The sequence below is a fragment of the Lycorma delicatula genome, chromosome 2, assembly GCF_047948215.1.
Source record: "Lycorma delicatula isolate Av1 chromosome 2, ASM4794821v1, whole genome shotgun sequence".
NCBI lineage: Eukaryota > Metazoa > Arthropoda > Insecta > Hemiptera > Fulgoridae > Lycorma > Lycorma delicatula.
Genome location: NC_134456.1, coordinates 129122593 through 129150400, shown reverse-complemented (window position 1 = coordinate 129150400; position 27808 = coordinate 129122593). Strand labels below are relative to the sequence as shown.

At 29.6% G+C, this 27808-nt stretch overlaps 2 protein-coding genes across 3 annotated transcripts in view; one reads left to right on the top strand and one right to left on the bottom strand.

The window, feature by feature from the left end:
* The first annotated feature begins 1547 nt into the window (after positions 1-1547).
* Positions 1548-25419, top strand: LOC142319223 (uncharacterized). Its single transcript, XM_075356255.1, has 2 exons — positions 1548-1634; positions 24652-25419. The coding sequence occupies exons 1-2, from the start codon at positions 1555-1557 to the stop codon at positions 25037-25039; spliced, it is 468 nt and encodes a 155-aa protein (XP_075212370.1). The 5' UTR covers positions 1548-1554; the 3' UTR covers positions 25040-25419.
* The window catches only part of Glo1 (Glyoxalase 1), a 38694-nt gene continuing 17808 nt past the window's right edge, over positions 6923-27808 (bottom strand). The window contains exons 3-6 of one of the 2 annotated variants that reach the window (XM_075356254.1): positions 21991-22058; positions 20142-20231; positions 19630-19737; positions 6923-7190 (exon numbers count right to left, since the gene is read on the bottom strand). In XM_075356254.1, the coding sequence (XP_075212369.1) occupies positions 19643-19737; positions 20142-20231; positions 21991-22058 (253 nt within the window). In that variant the 3' untranslated portion in view covers positions 6923-7190; positions 19630-19642. Of the gene's footprint in view, positions 8431-19629; positions 19738-20141; positions 20232-21990; positions 22059-27808 lie in introns of both variants that reach the window. The other variant, XM_075356253.1, reaches the window with a different exon arrangement.

The window sequence follows — 27808 nt, the reverse complement described above, 5'->3', positions numbered from 1 at the left end:
AAAAATTTCCAATCACTCTTCGTCATTATCTCACATATTTCTACAATATAGATATCGTGCGTTATAAATTGTATATATGTTTTAATATTATAGTCCCCGTTTCCTTTGGTATTGTTTTTATTCAAACATACTTAACTGAAGGACTGCTGAAAGGTAATAAGTCGTTAACGGAGATCGATATCCACCACCATATTTGAAAATATTTCATTGAAATACGAAGTCATATGGTCTGGAAGTATGTGTTTGGATTATCAGCAGGGCATTCTCTTATAACTGAGGAACTTAATTTTGAAAAAAATTAAGTAGGCATCACTCGAGAATCGATAATTAAGGTCATAGGGTCTGATCAGGGCATTTCCTATAATATCGCACCATCATTTTATTGAAAAATTGATTCAGAAGTTGCGTAAGGATTGCCGTTATAAATTATTTATCTTGTACTGGTAATACCATTACATGTAAATGTTTCTTTGTCAGAGAAAAATGTTTGCTTGGATCATTATTTTTTGATAATCACTACAGCAATTTATTCTCTGTTCGGAATCGCGTTCTTCCAGATGTATACGGTAAAGGTGATAACACAATGTACTCCATATTCTAACATGCAAATATTTGGATAACTTTTGTTTGAATGTTGAAAGACTTAATTGTATTATAGGCTATGTGTTCAAAACCATTATTTTCTCACTTTAAATTTACTGCAAATGTACTTACTTTTTCAAGAGAAAACAGATGTCTACAAATGCCTGTTTGTTGGAAATAATCTGGTTAGGATATTGTCAATGAAATTCCTTAACAGCTGTCTTGCATTATCATTAATGAAGCTGTAAATAAAATTTACATCTGCATATTCCTGCTCTGTGAATTCATTGACATTTTTCTATATGATTATTCCAACTCGCTAACAATAATTTTAAAAATAACTTATAAGAACGATAATTAGTTCACTAAAATTACAAATAAAAATTTGTAGACTTCTCAGTTTAAATAAGCAACTGTCCAACAAAGAGTGTTATGTATTTAGGCTGTATGCAAGTTTGTTCCATTGTAGCAACTAAACGGCTGAACCAATTTAGATGTAAGATCCCACGTCAGAATCCTTACATTATCGGAAGTGCCATGGGCTATATATATTTTTACAATTTGAAAAAAATTATATACAAAATTATCACCTGCATGCTCTTTAATTATCCTATATTAAACAGCAGTTTTTATTTTTTTGGCAGTCGTTTTTTTTTTAATATTTATCTCTTATTTTACAATGAATAGTTGACATTTTTTTAAAATTTCATGGTGGCTAAGCAATAAATTGAACAATAAAGAAAAAATAACATATAGTAGAAATAATATTTTACTCACAGTGGTTAAGATTTAAAAAAAAAATGTATTATTTGACTTTCAATAAAAATTTTATTTGGTTTTATTGATTATGACTACAGTAATTTTCAATGTTAAATTATCTAAAAAAAATTATCATGTTTAACTTGATTACACTGTTTTACAACAGCATTGTTGCACAAATAATTTTGGCTATTTATGATGCTCAATCTAAATATGACCTCAAAATTTGCAGCAACGGTTACATTTTTTTTTTTTAATTTTATATTTTTAATGAGATTAAACATTTGTTTTGAGTAAGTGTTTACACTAGTAATGAAATATAAATGTCTAAATATATTTATAAATGGTTAAGATTGGAATAATTTGGAAGAGTGACTAATATGGTATTACAACATATAAAGAATGACATAGATAGTAACTGTTATCATGATGCTTACTTTTAGGAAAAAATAAATTTAACAAAGTGATATTTTTCAATTAATAGCATTATTTATTAATGACACTATTACGGTCATTTTAATCAGTATTTTTTCTTTGAATTACCCCAGACTAAAGAATCAGCTTTGTTCTAGCTTTCTTGGAAATTTGGTCTTTTGTTATATTCTTACGTTTTCTGATATAAATGTAAATTGTGTTTGTTGTGCTTCATACATATACTTAGTATATTGTTAGAAATTCATATACAAATTCTTTGTAGTTGTAGAAATCATCCTCATAATATATGCAATGTACGTGATGAATTAACTTTTAAATCTTATTAAGGAAATATCACTCCTTGGTTAAAAGATGAGATGAATTCTATTTTGAGTGTAAAATATTTAATCAGGACATCTCTTTGGTCCTTCATATCAGCTGTAATTCTCATATAACCTTACTAAAGAGTTGGCGCTAAGTGGGAAGTCTCAAATATGCTTTTCTGCTCATATAGCATGGAGAGAGTCTAAGTACTACTTGACAGTGTTATTTTTGTCAAATCTTTACTGTATTCTTGGCGCCTATTTGGAGACTTAAAAGTAATATCTATTTTACTAGGGCTGTGGCATGGTTATATTAAGTACTATTGGTTTTTTATACAATATATATCCAGTATTAAATGGAATTGTAGACAGCAAAAACCACTACATTAAAAATGACTAGCTGAAAAGAGAAGCATTAATAATTGGGCAAAAAAGAATTTGCAAGCTCTTGTGAATCTGAAGAATGAGTATCTTTCACCATTGAAATTAAATATATAATGAGTTCAGAGAACTATAGAAATGTGGGGTTTACTCAGGAAAATTAAAATAAATGTTGGATTTAATGAGTGGTAGGATGATACCATTTAGGTAGAAAATTTATGTTGATTTGGAGATAGACTATATAGGATAATGCTAGGGCTGGAACAATCAATCCCTTGGACCAGTATGAGAATGAAGAACTTGATATATAACAAAAATGATATTCAATTTATAATAAGATTCACTAAACTACAAGACATAGTAAATGCACATAATGATACACTTGTCAACGTAGTGGAACCATGTTACTTACGATAAATGCTAATCACAACTGATTTGCGAAGCAAAGGATGTTGCTCCCGACAAGTGTGAAACACGACTGATTTAAAGATTGGTGACAACCAAACCTCACTACAAGTTCTCCCACCACTTCAAAATGTCCAACAATCATAAAAATATAAATATGTGTGTTGGACATATAAAATGCCCAACAAACATAAAATTTGGTTTGACGAAACATTTTGTCAAAGCAATGGATTGTAATGATCATAGTTTCTTATACCTTAAGAATAAGAAAATTAAAACAAGCGTACATTAGGTAAAATAAAATCATACTACAGGCTGTACAGAGCGAGTCAGAAGTATGAAAACCCCTCAATAACTTTAAAATTGTTAAGATAAAATACTGTAGCTTTCAGGATAAGGTATCAGTCAACTACCTTACCTTTTGACGAGAAATAGAATTTCAACCCCTTCTTGGAGGGTGGCTAAGGGGTTGTAAATCAATTTTAAACACCTTTGTGTGACAACCACTTTAAAAGTTTCTTTAAGACAAGAAAGGTTGTATAAATAAAAAGTTGGTACGACATCTGTACCCAAAATGGTGGCAGGATAAATTTTGGATTTTGAAAATAATTATATTGATAATTAAGGACTATTACTGCAAGTAAATAAATTTATGTAGATTTGATTACATGGATATTATCATATAAATTTATTTAAAAATAATATTATTTTACTGTTGTTTAATAAATTAGGATCTGCACAAATATTGTTCATCATAATTTCGCACAAATCAAGTCTTCAATCATAGTCATCTTCGCACTTTAGTCATTAACGCACTTTAGGTTAGTGCATTAACTGTCAGGTGCGAATTACTATTTTGTATTAATGATTTGTATCTGAATTAATGATTAGTGCTTGCACCAGACAAATTTTGGTGGGTTTGAAATTTTCACTTTTTAACGTTCGAATCACTGAACTTTTGCAAATGTTACATTCTCATGCTGTTGTTCAAGATAGGAATGACGGTTCTCAATAAATTCTTGCATAATCTCTAATGATTTATTATTTTTTAGATTTAGGGCTCCCTAGTTTTCCCTTATTATTAATGTTGCCTGTTTCTTGCAATATGGTTATTGACAATTCCTTTTGAAATAGGATTATAATTATTAAATGCTGCATTGAACAATTCACAAACTTCATTATACGACCTAACTCGCCAAAGCCCCTTCATCATTAAAAATGTGACCCTCTCCTGTTCACTAAGTGACATGTTAATAGCAATGTTAGCAGGTAGCACAGAAAACATTAATTCAATAAAAAAACACCATTACAAAATAGGTAAAAAATGTAAATAACAAAAGTGGCTTACAAATGTGGTAAAGGTAGATAAAATCAATTATCAACCGATAACAATAAATTCTCATAAGAAACAAACAGTGTAATAATGAAACACACTAAATGGAATATTATACAACAATGAAGTAAGCTTCATTTTTGCAGCGATGGCAAGAGAATAACAATGATCATCATCATTAGATGACAATATTTTTATTTATTTACTCATTAAACTGGAACATAAACAATTTTTTGTTAATTTTTAGAATAAATTTTAATTTAATTCAGTTTTATTTCCCTTAATTTAATTTTATTATTTGAACCTACTAAATTTAGTATTTCCAAAAACCAGATTTATCTCGCCATCAATTTGGGTAGAGGCATTTTAACAACTTTTTATTTATAGAATTTTTCTTGTGTAAAGAGACCTTTAAAATGATGTATCTCATAAAGGGTGTTATCATTCACAATATTACAACCCTAGGCTACCCACAAGAAGAGGTTGAAATTATATTTCTTGTCAAAAGTAAAAGTAGTTGACCAATACCTTATCCTGAAAGTTACAATATTCTATCTGGAACAGTTTTACAATTGTTGAGGGGTTTCCATACTTTAGATTCGCTCTGTATGATTACTTAAAAAAAATACTAGTTTTCATTAAAACTATTAAAAATCTCTGCACTGCATTTAATTTTAGTTTATGAAATCAGCACAAAAAGCACTATTAAGATTTCTTTTTATCCAATTTTTAATACCTTTAGTCTGTTACTAAAAAATTTACTCTCATACTTTAACCTATTTCTTTTCAGTTTACATTTGCCATAACCAAGTTTTGGAGTAGAAGTGTTGAATAAGTAAAGAAGCTACTGATTAACAATTTGAAATTGGGTTAGGCAGTTAAAAACTTGCCAAGCTGAAATTTTGTTTTCCATCTATCCACCATACAACGTGTGGCTATAAATAATGAGGAGACTAATGCTGTAAAATATTTTATTTTAAATTTATACAAATTTAATTATTATTCCCTTCAATATATTCCCCTTCTCTATCCCTACCATGTTCATTGCAGATTTTCCATTGTTTGAAACAGTGCTGTAAGTCTTCTTCTGAGCTCTTTCATGACGTGTGCCGCTTTTTCTTTCACAGCTTTAGCAGTCTGAAATGTTTTTCCTTTTAATGCAGATTTGACCTTGGGGAACAGATAAAAGTCACATGGTGCCAGGTCAGGCAAATAAGGTGAATGGTCTAACACTGGGATATTATATTTGGCTAGAAACATCTTGACAGACAATGGAGTATGAGCTGGTGAGTTGTCCTGATACCCATGACTTACTTGTTCTTACACAATTTGGGTTGTTTTTTCTTATTTTTTCACGAAATTAAGCAAAGACCTCAACCTCATGGTATAGTAGTAATGTTAATTAATAGTTTGACCTTCAGAAACCCAGTGACTTCAGTGAACTTGTTTTTGACATTGAAGAGCGACCCAGGTGAACATCTTCTCAGCCATCTTGGAAACGCTTAAACTACTCAAAAACCCGTGCACATGAGATATGTTTCAGTAGCGGTTTTTCCAAGTTTCATATGAAATTTTATGAAAATTCTTTGCTCTAATAAAACACTCATCATTTCTTTGGCTAAACAAAAAAAACAGATGTTAACCAAACGAAGGCCAGACTAATGGATTGCAATGACCAGTGGTAAGTAGTATACTATGTCTCCATGGAAGTCAAAGTCCCACTACTATAAGTGCGCCCTGGGCTGTAGTTAAATATCTGAGGCATGGACTAGGCAAGACTTCTTTGTACCTGTGATATGTTACAAATATTTCTATGCTGAGTATTTTACATTAATGCTGGCCCACACTGAGAGCATTAACAGTTAAACCTCTGGAACCTTACACAGATTACCTCTTTGGTGAAAATTTGACTTCCTGTGAGAAAGATATGGTGATTACTTGATCTTTACTGATTACTGTTTGGCAAGCAGACCTTATGGGGAGCGAAGAAGTTGTATTCATTCTTTGATTCTATTAAATAATTTGCTTTTTTTTGGTGGCACTAACAAAATATTTCAAGATGCAAAGGAAACCAGGAAAATTGGAGTTGACAGTTAATCAATCAGTCAGGTCTTTTAGCATATGAATTTCCCCATCCCAGACAGCTAGAAGAACTGATGGCTTCTGCTTCCTGGAATGGAATGGACCTACTGATGAACTGTGGTATAAATAAAATTATGAACTACAAGGTCAATAAATATCCACATAAGTATTACTCTTTTATTTCTTGATAAAATCTGTTACTGATCTATGCGGGAACAAAATCTACTTTTCACAATAGTAGGAACTGCAGTCTAAAATGAGCCAACAGGATCTGAATACAGATACATGTATGCTTTGAGGTCAAAGGATCCTGCAACAACTTATACTGGAATTCAACAAAGACAGATTGAAAGTCCTGTCTATCTGGGAACTCATACAGTTTAATTCTGAGTTGGTTGGTTTTAGAGTCTAACAGGCTTAGCTTACTCTCTCTGCTCACACTTAAATAGAGATGCTTTTGGTACCAGGCAACCAGAATAGATGGCAGTCATACAGATGTACAGATGGCAAAATGTGCTTGCTAAGAAGGAAGGATCACTTCTACTTTACAAGCTGGGTTTAGGTTTCCTGGTTAGATTTGGTATATTTTAAACTACTTAACCTACTGAACTAAATAGAATTTAATATAATAAAAATTGTAATGCATCAAATAAATAATACAATTTTTTATTTATTACTGTTAATAAATTTACACGGTAGGCACTGCTGATATTTTATAATAACATTTTTTTATAACTTTAATGACAAGTGCTGTAATAATAATAATAATAATAATCAGTCTTCATGTTTATTAAAATTAGAAGGGACGATCCAAATTTTAAAAATGTAGACTTTTTGCCATCTAAACTCTAGATAGAACACAGACACAGATTCTCATCTCAATGAATGGCACATCTCTTAATGATAATTTCCTACAGAAGATAATATTTTTGTAGAAAATAAAAACAGGATTTAAAAAAGAAAAGTCTAACATTAACTAAAAAAAACTTAAAATGATCTGCTGATTCTTCAGTATCCTAATCTCATAACAATAACATTGAATAAAACAACATACATTAAAAGAATATCTTCTGGGTAAATTAAAACAACAGGTGATGTAGGCTCTCAGGACTAGTGGCAATTAAATGATAAGCTTAACAAGGTTAGATGTTACAATACAAACAATATATCTGATATGGTTAAACTCTCAATATAGTCCAGTAAGTGACACTGAAATCAAAATGATTCAGAAAACATTTTCAGATAGAATAATAAGTATAAAAGTTTGTAAGGTACTTGAAAGGGAAAATAATAATGCTTATGATGGAAATTAGAGTAAGAAACTAATATAGGAGGTTAAAATAAATAAAACTAACAACAGTTTTCAATAACCCACTAAGGCTAAGAAAAGGCTGGAAAACATTAAAAATTACAAGGGAAAGTTGAAAATAAATGACAAGCTGAGTAGAGCACTGAAAAAAGTGGGAATACAATTAAACTGATAAATGGTACAGGGATAATAGCATATCAGAGGATAGGAAGATGATTTGATATTACAATAGGGACAAAAATATGAAAAAAGAGATAGAGCAAAAGATAACGTGAAACAGCACAACACAAAATCAAATTAAATAAAATTACACTTATAATTTTGGTGATAATATACTTTTTTTACATTGTTGAAATATTATTTTACTGAAATAAATCTACAACAGAAACATTATTTGGCTTTCCTGTTGTGCTAATTCTTTCCCTACAGTAACATGTTACTATTTGATACAGTTTTTTAAAATTAAATTCGGTGTGGATGAAAATAAGGGCACCTAAATTTATTTATAATAAGTTTACACTTGTTTATTTTGAAAACCAAGTTCATTTCTTTCTAATGTATTACTTTTTATTAGGGTTTTTCAACTGAAGTTTTATTTGTCAAGGAAATATAGTAACTGCTTTTTATTAATAATTTAAAGAGATACACAGAGTAAATTTCAGTAGTCCATTTTTTCAGATTTTTAAAGAAACTGTAATTATAAGATAACAATTCTTAGAGGACTTAATTAAATTAATATAGATATAAACTTTTTTAAATAAAAGCAGACGTGTATGGTTACAACAACTTTACTTTTAAGTGCAAAAAATTATCATAATGAACAATCTTGATTCACGAAATAACTGAAACATACATAAATAACACATTATTACTTAGCAATATTTAACTAATACATAGAAAATGATATTTATGGTCAGGTTACATTTTATACATTTTCAAATGAGATAGTAATAAAACATATAATGTACTACACATTTACTTTTCTTTATTGTTAAAAGAAACGTTATTATAAACAGCTTTGCTGTTATGCCTATAATCCAGTACTTCAGAGTATTTCTTATTCTTTCAAATGTAGAGGATTAGGGCAAATCATAAATTTATTTTTGTTACAATTTAGCTTTCATAAAGGTCCACTTTTTAGTAATGTGCACTTAATTTTTGGTTTTTATGGTTTTATTTTAAGTTTTTCTCCAATTGTTTGAATTATAGCAAACAAACTTAATATTTTTTGATCATAGAAATATGTTTTTGTCGTTATTTTTAATTATATATATTTACTCAGTATAGTATGCATTATCTCTCACTTTTTAACACAGCTGAAATCTTATAAAATGAAATAAATCTACACAGAAACATTGTTACAACTTGAATTTCCTGTAATCTATTGTGTAATATAACTTGAAACAGGATTTAAAAATAATATTGGTGTGAATGAAAATAAGGGCACTTCAGTGTATTTATAACAAATTTATATTTCTGTTTATTTTGAAAAGCAGGGTTTGTTCCTTATGAAACACAACTTCTTATTTTACTTGTTTTATTTTATTGTGGTTAATGATTTTTCAATACAAATTATTTCTGATTATTATATCAAGGAATTTTTCTTTTTTTTTTAACAATTATTATTATGATGATAATGAGAATATGGAGTGTAAGGGGAAGGAATGAAAGAAACCACAACAGTAATGGCTAAGGAAATAATAGGGCTAAACAAGTTAGAACCAAGGAAACCATGGATGACCAAAGAAATACTGGACCTCATTGAAGAAGGAAACAAGTTAAAAAGGAAAAGACCTGGAGAAGTACAAAAGGATAAAGAACATGATTACTCAAAAATGCAGACTGGAAAAAGAAAGATGGATACAAGACAGAAATGAGGAGATTCAGAAAGACCTAGAAAGAGGAAAAACTGACAGAGCTTACTGAGTAAAGTCAATTATGATAACATCGAGAATGAAAACAATATGTTAAGGAAGAAAAATGGGGATCTTCTCTTTGATTTAGATGATGTAGGTGACAGATGTTAAGAATATATTGAGGAGCTATATGAAGGAAAGGATATTGTTAACAGTAGGGAATATCTGGAAGATGAAAATAGGGTGGATAACGACATGATGGGACCACCTGTATCTAAGGAAGAATTTGTCAACGCCTTGAATAACCTGAATAATGGCAAAGCAATAGGCACAGATACAGATAATGTCCCGGTAGAAATATTAAAAGAATTAGGAGAGTCAACAAAGGAGTATTTGTATAGGCTTATCAAACATTGCTATGAAGAGGGAATGATACCACTGCTATATTTTATAAATAGCAAAACTGTAATAATTCCTAAGAAGGGAACTGCAATGGATTGCACCAATTACAGAACAATCTTTTTGTTGTCCCACACTTCAAAGATAATGCTAAACATTGTTAAAAGGCGAATGAAAGGGGAAATTGTAGCACATTTGGGAGGAGACCAGTTTGGTTTCAGATCTGGGAAGGGAACTAGAGAGGCAATACTAGCACTGAGAGTGTTATTGGAGAGAAGAATTGGGGTTAATAGGAAGACCTTTTTGACTTTTGTAGACTTAGAAAAAGCCTTTACCAAGGTGGATTGGGAATTGCTATTTCAAACAATGAGAGAAATAAAGCTCGACTGGTGGGATAAAAGATTAATTGTGAATCTGTATAAAATGGAGAAAATGTTGATTGAAATCAACGGCTTAAAGAAGGAGGCCAAAATAAGAAGGGGAGTCATGCAAGGTTGCCCACTATCACAGTTTCTGTTTGTTTATTGAAAGAACTATTGTAGAAATGAAAGAAAAAACAAAAGGAATCAGAATGGAAAACCCAGATATTGTATCTGTTTGCAGATGATATTGTGTTACTGGTGGAATGTGCAAGAGGAATGGAGATTATGTGATTATGTTAGAAATAAAGTACTAATAAAACTTAAAACTGAAAATTAATAAGGAGAAGACAAAGATTATGATTGTAGGAGAAACAAAGGAAGGTACAAAGATTGATATTAAATTAGATGGTACTGTTGTAGAGAAGGTTGACAGTTTTTGTTGTTTGGGAAGCACCATCACTAGCGATAATAAATGTGCCACAGAAGTAAAAGGAATAGTGCTGGAAAAACAAGCTTTCCAGGATAAAAAAAATATACCGACTGATAATCATATGAAAATATGCAAATACAGAAATAGTATGCTAAAACTTATGTCTGGAATGTTCTAACTTATGGGTGTGAAACATGCACACTTGGGAAAGCAGAAAGAAGACTAGAAGCAATGGAAATGTGAATTTGGAGGAGAATAAAAGAACAAGCTGGGTGGACAGGAAAAGAAACGATCAAGTGTTAGCAGAAGTGAGTAAGAGGAGGTCCTTGCTAAATGTTATACAAAGAAGAGCGAAATTGATAGGATATGTAATACGACATGACCAGTTCTTGATGAATATATTTGGGGGCAAGGTTTTGGGTAAAACATTGAGAAACCTAGAGGTAGAACGAGATTATAGACCATCATAAATAATGTTAAAGAAGAGATGGGCCTTGGTTCATATAATGACTTGAAGAGAGAAATGGAGATGAGAGTGACGTGGCTAAATCGACAAGGCGTATCCTGTGGTGAATGATGATGAGAATATTACATTTCCCAGAAAATATTTATACACTGGCTGCTGTTTACTGAGATCACAATCTGATACTATAGAACAGAATTAACCAAATGATAACAGTAACTAAAGGTAATATTTCTTTTAATTTTGCAACATCATTATACTTTTAAAATTAAGTCAACAAAATTGAAAAAATAAATCGGTATTGCACTTGTTCATATAAATATGAAATGTGTACAATAAAATAAAAACAAAATCAAAATGTATATACTCATACACATTAACTTACCTACCAAATACTGTACATATTTTGTTGCCAGTGTTTAGCTCTTTATAATGACACTATAAAACTGCAGTGAACATTAAGTAAAAGCAAAAGAGCAAATTTTTGTATGAACACGACACTGAAAGTAAGATACTGATTTCACAGTATATTTCATTAAACTGAAACTATTTTTCACACAATAAACATACAGGTTAAAAAATGTATTAATTCCTATCATTAGTGTCCACAAATATTGAATATACGAAAAAATAATTTACTGAAAATTAACTAATTAAAAAAATAAATAATTCATTGGTAGTCTTTTATGAAATCATTAATAAGTCAGTATTCAATATTTACAAAAACTTAAGATTTCTATTAGATATACTGACAAAGAGCTTATTTCTTTGTTTTTTCTTACAGAGAATTTTTCATGAACATTTCCATCATATATACTTGCTTCTTTCTGTGATGCTTTGTGTTACACACTAATTTACTGTCATTGTTTTGTACTTGTCTTTTATTTTATCTGAACAGATAAAACAAGGTCAGGTTGACAGTTTTCATTAATACACCAACAGTTTGTGCAACTCTGTGAGATCACCTTCAAGTTATTAAGCTTTATAATCTTGTTGGATGCAGCAAAACTTGACCAATGATCAGATGGCATGTAATGTTTCATTATGCTGTGAAGTTTGAAATTGGGAAATCTCCCATATAAACAGTATCATGACAGGTGACAAAACTTCACTGTATGATTATGACGTCCCAACCAAGGCTCGGTACAAAGTGTGGGCCTTCGAAGAGAAGGAGACCCCCGTGGCTGTTGGAAAATCCAGATCAGTGAAGAAGAGAATTGTGACCATATTTTTTAGTGTGAGAGGAATTTTTTTTTAGAAACTCAGAAGAAAGTTACAAGGAAGTAGTATATCAAGGAATGCCAGGCTAAAGTTGTTGAACCTCTCAAGAAGATGGACACATGGTTTCTTCACCATGACAATACTCCAGTTTGCTTCAAGCATTTAGCCAGCACTGGAATAAAACTGCTAGATCACCCTCCCTACAGTTCTCACCTCACTCCATGCGACTTCACAAGTAAAGAACAGACTGAAAGGGAGCCATTTTATGAGCAACCATGACTTCCTAATGGCTTAGGACAATGAGGTGTCAAGAGATCTCAGACGAAACGTGGCAGGGGTTTATTTGAAGGATGAGAATTTTATAATGTGTGGTGGAGATTATTTTGAAAAATTACAAGAAATTTAATAATTATAAAATTGCAACTCTTCTAGTGCCCTTTATTTATTCGGTTGGAACTTTGAAAAAGTGATAACATTAACTGTTTGATAGAACTATCTGCAATTACAACAAATGGTAACCACTGCATTAACTAATTTTTTGTTAGGTAGGTTGAGTCAATGGAAGTGCTCTTGTTTTTCTTCATCCAATTCTTTTTGTAGCTTAAATTGTATTATTCTTAGGCCTAATTGTAATATTTCATTAAAATATTATTTTAATATTCAAATACTTATTTCTAATTTATGGTGTATGAAATATTTAATGTTTTAAACTTATTAATTGTGTGCTAATTATGTTTGATGAGAAACAAATGCATCATCATAAGGACATATAGTGATCATTTGAAAAGTTACCACATTTATTATTCAACAGTTATCAGTCCTATCATATTTTTGTTTGCAGGCACGTACACCATTCTCGTGGGGAACCTTTTTAAAATTATCTTCAAAGGGGTGGACACACCTTTGAAGCCTTCTGCTACACCTACCCCAACTCAAAAATCTTAAATGGCAATGGTAAAATTTAATTACATTAATTGACAACTCGAAAAAAAATAATGAATTTGGTGAAAAGAAAATTTAATCTGCCCACCCCTTGCTCGGTACGTGTGAAAAACCATTTGGGATAGTACTTTTTTAAATCTCAGTTCAACAAAAATAACTATAAAATTAAATGGTATTAATTCTTAAACCATTTAAAATAATCATAATCTGTGGGTTAAAAAGTGTGAAAATTATTTTTTTAATTACCAACATAAAAATTTCATCCTTAAATGTTTTTTTAATTTTCAAGGGTTGAAAACTTATTTTTTTTACATGAGACAATACAGCTTGTGACACCTCTTTGGAAGGCCCTTTGAATGACATAATTTGGAAAAAAATAAAATAGCAATTGGTTTACTGGTATTGAAGTTACAATAAAATTGTGTTTTTTTTTGTTATATTGGGATACATGCTACTGATCCAAAATATTAGGTCTGAAATCATCTGAAAATGATTTCCATTTTCCTGTAAACAATAATAAAGTCTTTGCTGAGATTCACATCTTACTTTTATTAAAGTTTCTTTGGTTACATCCGTACATGTTCTTAAAATTTTATTTTTCAACTCTTGTAAGTTAGCATGAATTTCTTTATAAATTAATTTTAAATGACCCCCACAAAAAAAATCCAATGGTGTAAGATCTGCAGATCTTGTTGGCCACTCAACTGTTCTTCTTCTACCTACCCAATGCCCAGGAAACATTTGGTTCAACCATTGTTGAACTGGAAATGAATAATGAGCGGTGCTCCATCTTGCTTAAAGTGAAACATGTCTTCGTTAAGCAACATGTTTCCATTATCATCTAACTGGTTTTCTACGGCATGGACTATTAGTGGGTGAATAACTTCATCCAGCAACTGCAAATAATTTTCATCTATCAAATTCCCATTGATAAATACCGGACGACCAAATATGTTATCACCGTAAATCCTGGCCCAAACATTTTTTCAGGATGCTGCATGTTTCCAACAATGAAAACATGAGTATTTACATTGCTCCTGTATCGGAAGTTATGTTTACTAACAAAGCCATTTAGAAAGAAGGTGAATTTGTCAGAAAAACAAATATTTTTTTATAAAAATTGGATTGGCATCTATCTACATCATTTCTTCACAGAATTCAATCGTCAGCATCATCCTCATTCAGGTCTTGATGCAGGTGAATTTTATACGAAAAAATTTATTCAATTTTAATGTAGTGAAAATAGAACCATAAGAAACCCATTCCACAAGATATTTTACGAATTGAGCTCTGAGGATTTGTAACTGCTACAATTCCCAAGATTTCAACCAAAGTTAATTTGTCTAAAACCGTTTGCCCTGCACGTTTCTTATTCATGACTGATCCCGTTTCTTGGAGTTTTTTTTTTTACAAGTTTTACAATGTAAGTGTGAAACATTTTTATTTGGATGCTGTTCATTGAATGCTTAGGCAGTTCTTCTAGCACATTTACTTTGTTTTCTGTATGTAAAAATTAGTTTAGTCCTTTCTTCCAGATTGTAAGTCACTAAAGACAAAAAATGAAAGGCCAAATGGTAGAACAATAACACAAACCAAATGTCAATTTTAATTAAAGAACACAACAATTTAAATAAAATATGATGATGAAATAAATACAATAAATACTTTTTGCCACTAATTATGCACAATATGAAAGAAAACAATTTGCAAAAATTTACTATAGAAACTAAGATCTCAATTGGCAGAAAATTGTAACCTATTATAACAAGGTTATCAATTTTTCAACATGTTACCAGCAAAGAAGTAGGTACCTTATTATTGGTTTTTTGTATGTTTAACTGATGTTAGAATACTGTGATTACTGTTACGTTTTTTCAGTGCTGGAGAAACCTAAAACCCATATTTTTAGCAAAAACAGATGATTTTGGACCAAATGTTTTGGGTCGGTAAAATGTATCCCAACATAACCTAAAAAAAAACCACATTTTTAATCATAACTTACCAGTGAACCAATTTTTATTTTGTTTGTACCAAATTACTTGTCATTCAAAGGACCTCTCAAAGAGGTGTCAAGCTAAATCATCTCATTTATAAAAAAATGTTTTCAACCTTGAAAATTTAACAATAAGAGCAAAATTTTGTTGGTAATTTAAAAAATAATTTTCACAGTTATTATTATTATTAATAACCCACAGATTATTATTATTATGATTATTTTAAACAAGTAATATCACATAATTATCATTATTAGTTTAACAAGTAATATCACGTAATTTTATAATTTTTTTTTTGGACTAAAATTTTAAAAAAGTACTACCCCAAATGGTTTTTTGTACCTACTGATCGAAGGGGCGAGTGGATTTTAATTTTTTTTTCTCAACAAAATTCATTATTTTTTTCGGGTTGTCATTTAATGTAATTAAATTTACCATTGCTATCTAAGATTTTTGAGTTGGGATAGGTATAGTGGAGAAGGTGAGTTCCACCCCTTTGAAAATAATTTTATAAAGGTTCTCTCCAAGAATGGTGTACATGCCTGCAAACAAAAATACGATGGGATTGATAGCTGCTGAATAATAAATGTCGTAAATTTTCAAATGATCACTCTGTGTATCATGTAATTAATTACATATAGCTATAACTTAGTATTTAAAGAGAACTTCTGAGGCAGGGGAACAGAAACATGCCAAGCATAGTTACCACACAATAAAGTTAATATATAATTTTCTGCACTATATATCAACTTTCAAAATAAGCATACATACTTTTTCACACACACACACACACACACACATACACACACCCTTTCTTTTCGTTTTTTTAGATGTACTAACTTAAGTCATTTATTTGATACATTTTTAAATCAACTGTTCAGGCTACCTTCTAGCTACAAAATGAATTGACAGTCAAAACAAACAACAGACTAATTCATAACTTTCAAGGTGGCAAGGATATTAGCAAATGTAAAACTACTGGCTAAAAGCAGATAATAATGGGAAAAAGCAGAAATCATGATTCTAAAAATGTATAATTTATGGCAACTTAAATGCATTTAAATAAACAAATGAAAGTAAAATGTACCATAAAGTTAGAAAATTTTGTTTTAAAAATTGTTTACTAACCAAACTTTTTTTGGCTACGAAAATAGCCAGTACTTTTAATAACCAAAAGGGAACAGTATCTGTAGCATGAATTTGCAATTATAAAACAAATTGCAATTGACAGCTATTAAATAATATTTGTTTCATATTCTGTGTTAATGTTCTAATTAGTTTTCTGTTAGTGTGTTCTACTGTTTTAAGTTACCTTGCTGTATAATAATTAGAACAAAAACTATGTAACAGTATAATTCTGCACTTTAAGTATCTTATTGTTTACAATTGGTGAAATGATTTTTTTTTTCAGCAATTCACTAAATGCTAAAATCTACACTGTTTATGTTTATATATATAAATTATATTTTGCTACTATTAATTTATCAGCTCATTATTATTTTGGTTTTTAAATTTTTATAAAATGAAAAAACAAGGGCTGTACAGAAAGTAACCTATGTTTTGGTATAAAAAAACAATAACTGTTAGAAAAAAAAAATTATGTGAAGTTGAAAATTCATCCTTAAACTACTTTTCTTCATAATCATAAAATAAATTAAGATATTTCTCATATCTGTGGATGGGTTTTTGAATCTGTTTAATGAAAAAAATTCTGCTGTCTGGTTTTTTTAGTCCCTAGGTGATACTTTCCTGGCTTCCTCTGAGCCCTAGTTACCAGCCAGCTTTTGAGGAAACAAATAGTTCTCAGCGCATAGTATTCAGTGCTAGATCTGGGCTGTAAGCAGGTAAATTTAAAAGTCAGAGCAGATGTCATAACGCTGTAATTTGTGTTGTTCTGAAAGAAGATTTGAAACCTACAGAGTGAAAAACCCAACTTACCCAACTTGGTAATCCAACTTTTTCATCGCAACTTCATGCAAAAGGCTATATGAAATTTAGGCAACTGAAATAAAAGCTATATAATGGTAAAGTGCTGATTAGCACACATTTTTTCATCTACTCTCACTACCAGCTGGTCAGACAGAACACTTCTGTCACTTCCACATCATTTTTTACCATGAACATTTGAGCACCTATTTTTAAATATGATATACTGTTGCTTCACTGCACCTTCACTAATTTGATCTTTCCTATGAATATCACATAGTTCCTCCTGTAACTCTTACTGGGTCTGTAGTTTACTAAAAGAAATCTAATAACCAATCTCACATCACAACCAATATTTTCTATAGCAGTATGTACTTAAAAAACACTTGCAAAAATTCAACATGATGGATTACAGTCCTTCACGAAGTGCACCTCAATATGTACTGAGTCAGGCTCCATGAACAAATGGAATATAAGTTACTTTTTGGAGAGCCATCGTAAATATCAAACGTTAACAATTTTTTTTTTTTTTTATGTGCACAAGTAAATAATAAGTTAAGGATAAAAAAAATATTACATATGTATATACATTTATTTAATATTACAAACCGCCAAAGTTATCAGTTATTAGATAAGTTAAACTTCATTATTAATTTCCAGTAACCAGTTTTTGTGGTTTCCTTCACTTGGTATTACGAGGTCTGTTAAAAAAATAACCGAACTTCTTTAATTACGTGCCAACAAAGAAATTTAGTGATGTGTGATTGGCAGCCATGTGTTCTGCATAACCTTCTTTGTAACCACATGTTCTTGGATTGTTGATATCTTGTTTAGTTTTCATGTTATTGTTATTTGAGTGCAACATGTTTAAGTGTTAGTACTGATTTTTGTAATGTGCGTTTTTCAGGGGCAATGATACAATATAAAATTTTTGGTGAAACTGGGGAAAACTTTCCAAGAAACTTTTCAAATTTTGAAACAAGATTACAGAGATGATGCTCTGGGTTGTACGCAATGCTGTGAATGATTTTCACTATTTAAAAGTGGTCATAAGTCAATTGAAGATGACCGTCGACCAAGAAGGCCTTTGACTTCAACTGATGACACATATGTTCAGAAAATCAACAATCTGGTGCATGCAAATCACTGATTGACTGTCAGAGAACTTGAAGAAAGGATTAGCATCTCGACTGGATCATGGCATGACATTTTGAATGAAAAATTGAACATGCATCAAATTGGAAGTTTGTTCCTCATTTGATGACCGAACAGCAGGAAGAACATAGAGTGGACAATTGCCAGCAACTCCTTGAACAAGCTGATGACAATGAAACATTCATGCAAAGAATAGTAATGGGAGACGAAAGCTGGGTTTACAACTATGACACTGAAACAAAAGTTCAATCATCAAGTAATCGCACATTATAAAAATCCTTACTAACACTTACTAACATTATCCTTACTAACATGTTGTACTCAAACAACAATAACACAAAAAATAAACAAGATATCAACAATCCAAGAACATGTGGTTACAGAAGAGGTGATGTGGAACACAATGCTGCCAACTGCATGTCACTACTAAATATCACCATTGGCGCGTAATTAAAAAAAACTTGGTTATTTTTTGAACATACCTCGTAAATGCCGCTTTTATTACATTAAAACTTATTATTTTTAATAATTTGTCAATTGGTTCTGGAAATTATAATATTTTCCCATAATCAAAATTTAAATAATATTGCATAGTTAGAAATTAATTAGGCAAGTTTAACTTATCTAATTACTGTGTTCTGATGGTTTGTATTTATACTACTATAATGATGAAATTAGTTATTTATTTTTATTATTGCATGCTTAAAAAAATCTTTTTAAACTTTTGACCAAGTCAAATTAAAAACTATCTTTTTGTTTGTTTGAAATCCTTTTTTCTTGAAAGAGGTTGTTCTTTGTTGACGACTGGAAGTCCTCTTAATTCCTGAAAGTGAAGTAATTAAGCCAAAGTTAAATTCACTTGACAGCATTAGCAAATGCATTTTCAATTATTTTCTTTACTGTGTTACCATTTTTTCATAGTTTGCCAAACTGAACTAAGCTAGTTTTTCAACGGTGTTCTTGTTAATTCTTTCAGATATCTTTCTAATAACATGTATTTCTTAACTAGTGGTTAATAGATGAAATGTATTTTAGCACTAATATGACTATGGAAGCTTTAATATTATCTGTGTGTGTGGAACTTATCAATACTAATGCTCTAATGCAAAATCCGTTTTCCTTTTTATATGACATAATTTATTACCTAAGAAATATTTTTGAAATATCCAGAACATATAATGAACATACATACTCAAACCATTTTATTAAAAATATATTCAACATAAAAAATATTTTTCTGTAAATTATGGTATTTCTCCCTCTTAAATAATAAAATAAATAAACAGTCATTACCATTTCATTTTCTTCAATGATGACAAATAGAAACCATAGTCTTACTGTTCAATATTTCAATCCAATAACCATCAGGGTCTTTTATAAAAGCTATTCCTTTCATTTTTCCTGGTAAAAATAGATGACAACAAATATTATATTAATGCAAAGATAACTGTAACAGGAACAACTAAAAGCAAATTTAATTTTATCATACAGCTATAAATTTACACCAAAAATTATAATTATAATTTTTTTTTGCACATAACATAAATATCAATGATTGCTATAGATCAATGTAATTGGCACAACTTGCAAAAAAAAAAAAAATCACAACCAGACCAATAATTTATCACACATGTGCACGCACATGTGTGCATCCCCCCACACACACACATTCTAAAAGACATTGGTTAAAAAACAGAAATGTTTACTGTAATTATTAAACTACCTGCAATACTAGTTGACTGAAAAATCATTAAGGCATTAAAGGTTTTATAGGATTAAATTTAATACAATAAATATAAACTGACCATCGTTAGGTTTTTTCAAAAATTGTACTCCAAGTGATTCAAATCTTTCACAGGCTTTTTCAACGTCTGGAACTTGTAAACCAATATGACCTAAACAAAATTACCTTGGTCATCAGATTGTCTACTAAGTACACAATATAAAACAAAATAATCAGAATTATTCTTAGAAATCACGACAACAGGATGAACACAATTATCAATTGTTGTAAATAAAAACCTTAGATAAAATAAATATTTTTTGTTCTGAACAGTAATACATTATAAAAGTATTTAGCAAATATAAAGCTTTCCATAAGAAAAGAAAAATACTGTGCGACATAAAAGTGTTAAGCACTTTATTACAAAAAATGAATCCCCTTTCTTTGAATAAAATACCTAGTCAGTCATGGTGCAAAATGTTAGCCTAGGGATAAATAATGATATTGAGCATTTTCTCAATATTGCCAGTAAAAAAAAGAGAAAACTATGCAAAACAGTTGTTTTGAGAGAAAAGTCTGTGTAGAAAGAGAAGAAACAACTAATATACTATAAGATGTTCTCCTTAGTTTATTTACTTAATTAATGATATTAATATATTGCAGCATTTACATAATCAATACCTGATTGTAAAGACATTATCAATTAAAAAAAAGGTAATAAAATATTTACATAATTTTCTACTGAACCATGAAAAATTCCATCCAATAACAGCAGCAAAATTAAAGAAAAACACTGTGGAAAAATGTGAATAAAAAATAGATAATGTAACAAGACCGATATAACGGACCTGAGTAACAAATTCCTGCCAACTAAGAAGAAAGTAGTAGAAAATACAATAATGGGAAGAATACAAAAAGGGGGCTAAAAAAAATCCTTTTAGTAAAGCTAACAGGTCCGACAAAAAGGGGCTAAAAAGAATCCTTTTAGTAAAGCTAACAGGTCTGTTTAACAACCGACCTGTATAATACTGCCTGTTAACACACTTCAACAGATGTTGTTCTGTTAGAAGAAATATCAAACCCAGAGTAGGAAAAGGAAAGGGGTCGGTCGATTGTTTTCATGTTCAACTGGGGTCTGGTCTTGCAGGTCAAGAGGATAGGAGTATAAATACTCCAGGGAAGATGTGTTGAAATCAGTTCTGCAAGACAGTTCTAAGCGAGGAGTTATTATGCGACTTGGAAGGGAGAGTATTCTGCGTGTAGGTCAGTGGAACGAATTCCTAGTGCATACAAAACAACACAATTAAGGTGACATCACAAATAATTCCAGTACATGAAAACAAGAAGTGGTTCAATGAGTTACTGTTAGACTACAAGTGATAGCGATAATGTACCAAACTTTATTCATAAATTTTTAGGGTAGTTTATTTGTGAATAGCAAAGGTATTTGCAGTAAGAGAACTTTATACTTGTCTTATGTATTGTACTATAGTTGTTAATAAAAGACTAGTTGTGAAGTATTCAGATTAGCGGCCACGTTAATGTCTTTTTGTCAATGGGACTGAATTCTGGTTTTCAATATTTAATTACCTGTCAATAATTCCTGACTATTACTTTAAACTCTGTTTTGTATGTAATCATTGTTTTTTATTATTATTTATTTATTTTGTCATTTTAATTATTATTGTTTGCTGCTGTCATTATTGTTATTATTCTGATTATTGTGAGTTGTTTATTATTGTCATTTATTATTCTTATTGGCATTGGTATTATTTTATTTATGTTCTTAAACTAATAAACTGTAATTATGTAAACATTTTCAATTGTAAATCTCTCAATATTCTGATCCAAGCCGCGAACACATGACATGATAATTTTAGGCTACATGGATAAAGCTAATTTAAAAAAATACATATAAATTAACAACTCACCATATCCTCTAGGGTCACTGTTTCCAGTGTGATATTCACAATCGGGATCACTTTCAGTCCCCCAGTTGCTGAAAATATAAGTAATCTTTAATTGCTGAAGATAAATTACAAACAAAATTATGTAATAATATTGAAAGCTAAGTGAAAAGTATCTTTGACCCAATAAGAATTCCATATTAGTATATAAGAACAATTCTATTACATACAATACAGCCTTCAGAAACAAATAATAATATTAATAGTGAATAAAAACTGATTAGTAATTTGCACGTGAACTAAGTTATATACAAACTAATTCTGTAACATTACTTTTTACATAGATTGGTTGAACAGTGAATTCTACATGCTACCTGGTTGGAGCTAGAGAGAACAACCTCAAATTTTTATTTTGATTTTATAACATACAGTTCACACAAATTTTTAAGTTCATGTAATCCTGACAAAAGTAAGAATTAAATATAAATATTTTAAATATCATGTTGCCGTAATTTGAAGAACAAGGTAACAGTAATGTATAATCAATAAAAATAATCATAAAGTAGCAGGAAATGTTACAATATAAAGATTAACTAACATAATAAAATAAGGGAAGTAACAAAACACAGCAAAAAAAATAAAAAAGAGCAGACACAACTAAGGAATTTTTACCAGAATTTGATTACACTTAATTATACCTTACTTTAATATTAAATATGCAATCTTAATTACTATATCTATTAAAATTTACACATGACTTGTTACCATTTCTCATTATCCACATATAAAGTAAAATAGAACATACAAAGTAAAATCTCTATGTCTTTTCACAGTTTTAAGGAAATTAATGTATTTAGAAATAGCATGATCAGCAAAATATCCACTACTGCATACAATTCAGCTCATAATTTACTGATCACAAATTGCATTTCATTCTTGTTTCTGAAAAATGTAACATCCTACAAAAAAAAAAGCATAATATTATTGTAACTAATATTCAATAGTAGACAGTTTTATAAAACACTTTTGACTATACATTCAGTGTGCTCAAACCACAACCCAACAGACAGATTTTTTTTCATCTGCTTAACATCCATGTGAGTGATGAATATCAATCATTTAATACTTAATTACATCATCTTCAGATCACCAGGATAAAAATGATTTTTAACTTAACAAATCTACTTAAACCGACGACTACTAACTTTTCTACTACTTTTCTAATGACTATAATTGTATCCTCTTCCTATGTTATCAGTATGGACATATTGGAATGGAGGAATCTGCATTGTGACTAATGAACAAAAAATGAATTGGTCCTTACTACTTACAGCTAAATGAATAGGGATGGAACAGCTTTGATAAAACAGCCAATGAATTGCAAATGAAACATACACTTTGTAGTAACATATGATATAAATATAAGTGAAAATGCACATTTACACTATTATAATGGAATAATAATAGCAATCTACAAAAATTTTTGTAATTAGTAGAATATAAGCAAAAATTAAAATACCTATTATTATCAACCACAAAAAGACAATTACGATAGTTGGAGGGACCCACCTAAGATTATGAAAACCTTATAATTGACTTGCCTTTAACTAACACTTCAGGATTTCCTGACAGTAAATGATAGACACTGTAGACTAAATAAATAATAAAACTAACTGCTCTAAATTGTTATCGGAGAAGCTTAAATGCAACAAGTTAACTTAATATTAACATGTTATAATAACAGCTATGCTAGGATTTAATTTATTAACTAATAAATTTTGAATAGGCAGCCTTATTACATGTTTGCTAATTTTTTCCTGCAATGAAATTACGTGATCCAAACAAGAATCAAGCTATATAAAATAATGATACATTATCTGAATAACTATGTTAACTGAGTAAAGTAAAACTGATTATGTTGTACAAGTTAAAAGTACATTTAGAAAATAGATTGTTACCATAACAGATAAAGCAGGAGCAGGTAAGTTAAGAATCAGCACATTATTACCATAATTTCTCATGCATAGAATTTAATAACTAATATTATTTGCAAGCAAATAGAGGTGGAAAATGTAGATGAGCACTTGATTGGTTTCAGAAAAGCTTAAAAATTAGCTTTAAGAAGAATAAAACCTTTTTACTGGCATTTGTAGATCTGGAAAAGTCATTTGCTAATGTAGAATGGAGTAAAATGTTAAAAACTGGAGTGAAATAAAAGGAAAGAAAGATTAACTATTTGCAAAACTTTGTTATTCAAGTAGTAAAATTAAAAAAGGATATATCAAGAAAGATACACATCAAAAGCAGTGGGACATCAAGGAACGCTTTTAAGCACAAAGATAAGTCTGTTAGAATTATTAAACTTCAACTGGTGAGGTGACGTCAAAATGAAGACACATGTCTGGTCGCTATACGATTACTCCACCCTTGATTACAAAATGAAACGTGCTTTGGAGTAGCTGGTTATTTTTTAGTTTTAGTTAGACTGCCATGCACTGAAAATTTTTATAGCGTCTGATTTTTCTAAATCAAGTGTCTGGCGTCAAACTGATGTGTACTCTTCATTTATGTAAGTACAATCTCCTTTTGTAAAATGATCAAATAATGAGAACTTTTGCTTAAATATTAGTTTCTTTGCATCTAGTTGTTTCAATTTTATTAGCACATAATTTTAATTTTTTCCAGTGTAAAACTGAACATGAATGATCAGAATTTCAAAGAAGCAATTCTTCATGAACTGAATGAATGGGAAAATGAGGATTCAGATATTGATGAACCAATTACAGGTAAAAATGTGGAACAAGGTGCAAATGGTAATCAAGAATGGGCTAGAGATGGAAATCAAGAGCTGGTTGCTGTAGGAAATGGGGAACAGGCTGTTGATCAGAATGACTGTATTGTCAGCGAACACGACACAGATTCTGTGGTCGAAGTTTCAGGAGGTGGTGAAAATGTAGGGACTGATAAATATGAGGAAGTTGATGAAAACATTCATTTGAGTAAGTCCAACTTTAGATGGTCTAAAGTAGAACTGAAAAGAAATGTGCATGTTGTGGCACATAATATATTATGAATTACTAACAGGCGTAATATTCAAAATGTAAGTGAAATTGAAGTATGGAATAAACTATTTTCTTATTTTCTATTTTAAAGTGTTTTACTGTATTAAAAAATGGTATAAAGTATTAAAGGTGTTTTACAAACCTTTATTCACTTAACAATAACTAAAATTATTTTTAAGTGAATAATTATTATTATTGTTATTGTTTAATTATTATCCGCATCAGTCGGTACACAATTCTATAATTACAAAAATTATAAAATTTGTAATTTTATCATCATCAATTGAGATTGATGATGCACTATCCTGCAGAGGTCGACTATTGGTATTAGTTTTTTGTTTTGGTTTTTCTGTTTCTGTGTTTGCTGATAAACTTATTTTTCTTTGAATTTAATTAGCACAGTGTTCTTAAGTTGATGAATTATTTTAATTTTCAAAAAATTATATATATATATATATACAAAACATTTTTTTTGTACATATGTATATATACATTTTGTGTGTACTTTCATCATTTACTTCTACTTTTTTACCCTTTCATTTAAGTATTTTTTTTTACTTATTGAAAACCATATTCTTTGAAATTACAAAGGCATACAGTTTCATTTAAATTAGATGTAATACAAAATATTAATATAAAAGAAGAAATTTACTTTTGATAAAGTCTGTTTTTTATTTTGAGGTAATTTACATATTCATATTGGTGTTCTCTACTTAAGATTATTATTCATTTAAATTTTTTTCTACAGTCTTGATATAATAAAAAATATTGAAGAGTTATCACCTGAATGCAAAACTTCTTACAGAAGTGTAAATAAAAGGAAAACTGAAATAATCAGTAATTTATTACAATAACTGATCAGAGAAAAATGTTTTATTTCCTTATAATAAATTATTTTTAAGACAGAAATCATAACAACATACATAGATACAGAAAGTCTAAAGACAAATGTAATGAAATTAGTTACAAATAAGATTAAAACCTAAATTCTAATAAAAACAGTTTTTTTTAAATAAATTAAAAGATACCACCATTTAGAAATATTACCAATATTGTATTATTCATTACTAAAGGCAGAAATAGCCCCTGTTAAGACTCTCTATCTTTTTCTTCTTGTTAATAAAATACATAATCTGTCTCGTTCTTATTTATTTATAAAAGTAAATAAATTTGTTTATATACAGGTGGCCTATTTTATCACGTGATAATCTATATTAGTAATTCATTATTATTAATGCATTGTTCAGTCTAAATTTAGATCTCATCCTGTCATGTACACTTTCATCAGCAATGAAAGTAACTTCATTTAATATAACTCAAAGTACAATGTTAAACATGTAATGATCATTATAACTTATTAAATTTAATATTATCAACTGGACACTGTCTTATTTATTACAAAATACGAACCAGAAAAGTTAATAGAGTAATTACACCTAACTGAGGTAATTACCAAATCGTTAGTTATTCAAACATATTTTGGTATTCCAACCATGGATACTGAGGTTCTACAATTTATACTCTTAAAAATTCAATTCTTTACTTTATGATTAATACGAGAAAGGTATTAACAAAGATTTAAACATTATACAACATTGGAAATGGGTTTGCAAAAATTCATACCATTATAATAACATTTTAATTTATTTATATGGTTAATGATTTAAATTATTAATTTAAGTTATGAGTATTATTATGATCAAAGATAAATTACTATTCAGAGAGGTACTTTTCATTAACTTTAATTATGAAATGAGTGAAAATTGACACTGTAAAACATAACATTTCATCCAGAAATTGTAGAAATAATATTAATACACTAGTTTATAACAATACTGAATCAATGCTACCATCAAAGGGATATTTTAAATAAACTGTCCTTTCTACAGTAGTAATTTATGCCATTGTAATTATTGTCATTTCAGACATAGTAAAAAAGAAACAACTATTTCTTCAGGAGCAAATGTTATAAGCGCAGTAAACAGTGATTCAAAACAAACTAACTGTAACTTACTGAGACAGGTTTTCTTGCATGAAACAGAAAACAGCTCTAGAATTAAAAACTCAAGAATTAAAAACATGATTTAAATAAAGAGAATAGTCTAGAATCTAAACATTTTGATCAAGATAGAAAAAATAAAACGCAGAGAAGATAAGAATAATGAAACTATGATTACTAATATGCCTTATAAATCATACCTTGTAAAGGATGAAATTGGCAATATTTATCCACAAACAATCTGGCTGACAATGTAATAAAAGATGCTTTTAAAGTTCAAATGATCGAGCCACCTCGAAAGGTAAGGCGGACTGCTGCTGAAAGCAGTATATTTGAAGGCCAAATGTGTTATTGTGCTTTCAAAAATAAAAATTCAATTTATTAACACATGAAGAAACTAATAAAAAGAATTTAAAATCATAAGGAGCTATTTCAAAACTATTAAAATGGTTTATGTGCAGATGATAAACAAGACACTGTTTCAAAAATTATTTATGAAAATGGAATTGATAGCACAAACTTAGGTCAACCATTCAGTGTCAGTTATGTCAGTCAGTGTTGGTTATGTCCTGCAGTATTTGCTTCTAAAGCTTCAGCTCAGCTAAACATATGCAACGCCATTGTGAAGCAGATAATTCACTTAATTACTCTTTTAAATTTACTCAAACTATAAAATCTAAAATTAATGAATGTAGACATAATTTTATTGATGAATTAAATTATACCATTAACTTGGAAAACATTGCTCAGATTTCAAATAAAACTGACAGCAAAAGTCCAA